General features: G+C 39.5%; 1 protein-coding gene across 1 annotated transcript; it reads right to left on the bottom strand.

Annotated features, from left to right (window-relative positions):
* Positions 1 to 2,363: 2,363 nt before the first annotated feature.
* On the bottom strand, positions 2,364 to 3,140 carry LOC123142679 (agamous-like MADS-box protein AGL29). The gene has a single exon (XM_044561481.1). It carries the CDS (start codon positions 3,138 to 3,140, stop codon positions 2,364 to 2,366), a length of 777 nt encoding a protein of 258 aa, XP_044417416.1.
* Between the last annotated feature and the right edge of the window lie 2,951 nt (positions 3,141 to 6,091).

Here is a 6,091-nt window from a genome sequence, read left to right as displayed (position 1 = left end):
TTCCACCCCATAAAACCCCCGTAAAAACCTACCGTCGATGTAACGGTACTGATCTCAATATATGGTAGCCAGTTAATTATTATTTTTCTTGACCATAATACAGTAAGGCAAAGAGCCGTACTGTGTGTCATTTTTCATTAATTAGAAATCATAAATAGTAGCCAGTTAATTATTTAGGTGTCAATTAGCCTCTGCTTCAAGTCGTTTCTCCCTCATTTTCCCTGCATGAATGCATTTATTTTTCACGAAACATTCCTCTCTGTGAGCCTATATTTGGCTTGATATTTCCCGAGTAATATGTTTCCATTTTGTTTGGCTAAGTGTTTTCAAACATTTCTCACTTTAGTACGATTTGTATATTAGGCATGATTTTTTGGCTCCGTTAAAACAAGTAGGAGAACTTTTTTTTTCATAATGCACTCTTTTCTTAGAAAATAATGGATCATATGAACAAAAAAAAGAAAATAGAACCTGGCTTCAATGCGTAGCTAAATTAAGCACATGCATGCATGAGGTGTCATCCAACAACTACTTCATAAGTACCCCTCGCCAAAAGAAAAGACTATACCAAGCTCCAAATGAAACGGTAGCTCATCAAGAATCGAGTAGTATGCATTTTAATGTGCGTGAATTAGTACTAGTAGCTAGCAGCAAGTTAATCTCTTCCCTCAACATGTTGTCATGTACCATCGGCCATTAGGTTTGACGCTTTGATGGCTAATTCTGCTCAGTAACTGAGCCAATCCAATTTGATTAATTAAATCAGATATCGATCAAATGAGATTAAATTGGCGTTGTGCAAATGAGGCATCATTTTTTTTAATTTGAAGGCTTGTTTTTCCTCCTGAAACTATTTGCTTGGCTCTGCTGTCCTTTACATTTAATTTGGGCTCACTTAGCTTAAAAAACTATTTTCCATGATAGAACAACAATATGTGGAGCATCTTAGCCTCTCTTGAAGGACAAAATCGTACCAGACAATTAAAAATGAATATATATTACTTACGGTGTAATTATGTATGTACAACTTTTTGGTTTAGAAATATGAGAATTTGTGACCCGTGAAAAAAAAACTAATATCACATATTGTTTATTTTGTACAAACCACAACATGTCATATCTTGAAACCCAAAAAATTGTGTCTATGGTCCAACGTACAAACCTCACATATGATTTTCTAAGTTTTATGAATTTTTTATGTGCAATTGTGTCCTTAAATAAATTAGGAGGAGTTCAAATCCAAAAAAATAGGAGGATTTAATGTGACCCTGCTATGATAGTCGGGATTTAATTGGGCTATAAAATACAGTAGTATGACAAGAAAGCAAGCCAAGCAAATAAAAAAGTCATATTTTTTGACAACAAAATAGAAGCTAGGCAACCATCCAACAATCGTTTCAATAATCCGTAATATTGTGTCTAGCGTCTACCTTGAACCTATGTTCAATTTTCTGTAGACTATTCAGAATTCGGCCTGGAAATAAAAATCCAGCAGTGAACATGTTTCTTAACTTGCTTTGAATGAGTACTAACTTTCACAAAACATTCTTGCATGCATCTTTGCATCGTTGCCAGCGGAGAGAACTAAAGTAAGGCTTTTATTTTCATTAATTTAGATCGAGCAATGTTTAATTAACAGTAATAGAATCTATTGCACAAGCAATTAACTAAATGGCTTTGCCAATTTGTTAAATATGATATTTATATCTATTTCTAAAGGCGTTGCTGATGCTCTTGCTTAGGAACTCCTGGAGTGGAGGTCATGATAGGTGTTAGTGGTTTGATTAGGTTGTCGTCGGAATGGTGTCTCAGTTGTTCAGTTTCCCCCAGGTTTCTATTATAAAGGAGGCCACTCCATATTTTGTTACCCTATTTACATAAAACAACACATTGATGTAGACGTCGGGATAATCCTTATTTTCTAAAAGAAAATAAAATAACACATGCTCCCTCAAATTTTTTATTTATTTGTGAGCTTTGAAAACAGACACTACATATTTTTTAGGGTAAATGGACATCTTTTTATGACCCTGAGTGGATATTTTATCTTTTGAGACCGGGGGTAATCCATCTTTTCTAAATAAAAATACACATGCTCCCTCAAAAAAAAAATTTATTTGTGAGCTTTGAAAACACGCACTACAAATTTTTAGGGTAAATGAACTTCTGACCCAGAGTGGACATTTTATTTATTTATTTATTATATATGTGCATAAACAAATTTGTAAAATCGACTGTCCGCTAGTCGCTCGCTTCTGGATCAAAAGACTTGATCCATCAATCTCTTTCTGGCCGAGTTGTGACGACGTCGATGCATGCAGGAATGATGTACTCTCGGACTCGGTGTGGATCTCATTTTATTCTCAGTAGGGGAAGCCGGCGTTCTGCCCGATCCCCTGTTGCACCATCTCCATTCCGGTGGCGGCGAACTCCGGCGGTGGCGGCATGGCCATCAACATCTGCTGCATCTCCATCTCATTCCTGGAGTTCGCGCCGCAGCTAGCGAACTCAAAGCCACCGCCGCCCGCGAGCTGCTGCTGCGGCGGGGGCGCCAGGAGCATGCGGCTGGCGCTCCTGGCGCGGCCGACGTCCAGCGCCTCCTGGAGCACCTGGTTGGCGCGCTCGGAGACGGCGGCCTGCACGTCCGCCAGCGCGGCGGCGAAGGCCATGAGCTCCTCCTCCCCCAGGTCGCGCAAGTCGGCGTCGAGCCATGCCGCCGCCGGGCTCCCCTTGGCGCGCTCCTTCGCCATGGCCTCCTCCGCGCGCTCCTTCCGCGCCTTCTCCGCCTCCAGCTGCTCGCGCAGCTGGCCGTACTGCCGGTTCAGCTCCGCCAGGTTGCGGTCGCCGGCGGCGCCCAGACCCGCGCCGGCCCCCGCCACACCGAGCTGCGCCGCGGAGGGGATGAAGCGGTCGAGGATGGCCTCGACGGAGGGGTGGCCGAAGGAGAAGGCCTTGCCGGCCGGGGAGAAGACGACGGCGGCCACCTCGGCGCCGCATAGCACGGCCAGCTCGCTCACCTTCTTGAACAGCCCCGCCCGGCGCTTGGAGAAGCACACCTGCCGCGCCTCCTCGCTCTCGATCCGCCGGATCTCGATCTTCTGCCGCCCCATGCTAAGCTTCCGCTTCGGCGCCATCGACATCGATCGATCTAATACCTCGCTCACAGAGTGTTTCTATGATGCCGCCGTCTGTTGTTTCTCCACGGCTCGGGTGCTCGTGTTTATATAGCTGTGCTCTCGCGTGTGCTTAGTTGGCCTGTAGCCTTGTACATAAATAGATTCCCTAGGAGTATATATGCCAACTCATCCCGGGCAATGCATTTTTAATAAATTTCTTATTACTCACCACTGCTCATGAGTTGTCACTCGTATGACAAGATCTCAGCAGCCTTCACTACTTCAAAATTGGACGATTTTTTTTTATTATGTAAATCTGGGTGGGCAACCAAGGGTTTTGGATTCCGCAAAGCTCTTTTTACCGGTGAACCATGTGTCGTTCGTCCACTTTGTGATTCGGTGCTTTGCTGGCCCACATCTCCCGTATATTAGTGTATTTCCAAAGAGTATGGCATATTCAATATTGTGTCACATCAGATGACAGGCGTGTCAGTGATAAAGTATTACTTGATGCATGCCTAATCCAGTCTCTCTTCTCGTTCACGTAAGAGCAAGTACAATAAGGTGATGTAGGCGGGCTGTAAGACATTAAATATTATATTTTTGCTTAGTTGGAAGAGAGAAAAAAGGAGAGAGAAGAGAAGCGGTCTACTAGTTAACAGCCGGCTACAGCATATGCTCCTAGGTACTTTGTGAAAGAGCGAGGTGGGTCATGTAACAACAAAGTAGTACATATTAATATTCAGCTATTGTACTTGCCGGCTATAAGCTTAGCTATATGTGACGTGGCAACATCATATAGCCAGCAGCCGGCTATATTATTAACCATGCTCTAAAGGTGCATACGCATGCGAGATTAAATCCTGCCTTTCTTTTCTTTGGCAATTTCATTCATTCATATCTTTGAAAGTATAATCTCATTTTAGAAACATTTTATATATTTGAACTCCTGTCGCCAAGACCTCTAGAACAAGATCAATATTGAATACATTTAAACATGATTAAATTTAAACGTTTCAAATGAGTGAAATCAGTTTTCTGAAATAAGTGAAATAAGTTCTTTGAATTGAGTGAAACCAATTTTTTTGAAATGGGAAAGAAATTGTTTTTCATGCATATGAAACATATTTCAGTGCAAAATATGTGAAACTTGTTATTTAAAAAATGTGAAGCTGATTATTTCCAATCAGTTTTAAAAATAAGTGAAATCTATCTTTGAAACAAGTGAAATTGTTATTTCAATTGAGTGACTATAATGTGGTTTTTCTGAAACTAGTAAAATGAGTGAAATCTATCTTTTGTAATTAGTGTAATCAATTTTTTGAAACAAAGTGGAATATTGTATTTTAATTGGGTGAGTGTAATGCGTTTTCTGGAATGAGTGAAATGTGAGAAATAAGATACTTGAAAAAAGTGAAATATATCCACTGTTTTGTGAAACTGCCTATTTCAATGTTTGAAACTGATTTTTGTGATGAGTGAAATACGTTTCAAGATATTTCATAAATACGAAGTGATATTAGTTTCTGAGATTTTTTTTGTAATGAGTGAATCGGTTTTCCAAATCAGTGAGATGTGTTTTTTCAAACTAGTGAAATACCGATTTTGGAATGAGTGGAATTATAATCTTTGAAACGAGTGAAATAGCGATAGTAGTTTTTGAGATATATTTTGTAATGAGTGAAAACAGTTCTCCATTCAGTGAAATGCTTTTCTTCAAATTAGCGAAATACTGATTTCCGAATGAGTGAAATTACATTCTTTCAAATGAGTGAAACGATAAATTTAGTTTTTTGAGATATAGTTTGTAATGAGTGAAAACAGTTTTCCGAATCAGTGAAATATGTTTTTTCAAAACAGTTTTCCAAATAAGCAGTGTTTAAAAAAACTGAAATTAGTTTTTTTTATGAGTGAAATTAGTGAAATGATTGAAATATTTTTTATGAAATACCGAAACATTCTTATGTTTTATGGAAGTGATTTCAAAGATAATTGAAATATGTAAAATAAAAAGTAGTTCAAATATATCCAAGATTGATCTTGTTTTGAAGGCCTTGTCACCACAAATTCAAATATATAGAAAGTTACAAAAATGGACATTTGGTTGAAAAAAATATCAAGCATTCAAATATGAGGATGCAAATTAATACATGTGAGATGTATGGGAAGAAGGATTGCATGCATGCATCATTATTCCTCTGCACTCAACTCTCTGTAAAAGGCTGAAAAGGCATGCAGTGGCCCCACATGTGTCAATCCTGGCAGTTGTATTAACCGGGTATAGCAAAGGGAATCGATTTACAGTTTATATGGAGTCAGACTACACGCATCTTGACGAAACTGGCGGATGGTGGATTGCCCACCGGTACATACTAGCACCGATAATTTTAGTTATTCATTTTGGATTCCAGATGCAAAATAAAATCTCGGGGTCACCTATATTTCTGTTTTGGCGGTAATCAGAAAAAACTGGGCGGTTACCAGACGCTTTTTTGAGTGTATTTTGCCCATCAAAATTTATTCAAACCAGAGTCTAAATTTAATCAAATTCAAAAAGATGGGATTTTTTTTTGCTCGGTGGTGATTTCTCGTGGGTAACCCAATTTTCCGCCTGCTAACATAATCCCTGGTTGACATGAACATATTTGTAACCTCAGAATTTCGGGCCAGATTCAAATTATTATTTTTGCATGGTATATTTAAATTAATTTTCAAACCAATTTTTACTAGTGTACAGTAGGAGAGGTTAACAACTGATCAGTCCTTTTTGCACACACATTAGTTAGTCGTATACATGAATCTCACCTCACGCGTAGGTAGCTTTCTAGTGGATTAACAACAATAGGGCGGTAATTGTGTAATTGGGTAAATGATTATCATCTCATCAAGCTCTTCCTGGAATGGGCACCTCACGAAACATATTTTTTAGGAGAGGCTCTTAGACTTGGGGCATGGGCAGGCTGGCTCGATGACCC

Source organism: Triticum aestivum, chromosome 6D (assembly GCF_018294505.1).
Source record: "Triticum aestivum cultivar Chinese Spring chromosome 6D, IWGSC CS RefSeq v2.1, whole genome shotgun sequence".
Classification (NCBI taxonomy): Eukaryota; Viridiplantae; Streptophyta; class Magnoliopsida; order Poales; family Poaceae; genus Triticum; species Triticum aestivum.
The sequence above is the reverse complement of the archived record's forward strand: the minus strand, read 5'-3'. Positions and strand labels throughout refer to the sequence as shown.

Excerpts from the sequence above, each read along its gene's own strand:
- LOC123142679 (XM_044561481.1), bottom strand. The coding sequence starts at position 3,140 with ATGTCGATGGCGCCGAAGCGGAAGCTTAGCATGGGGCGGCAGAAGATC.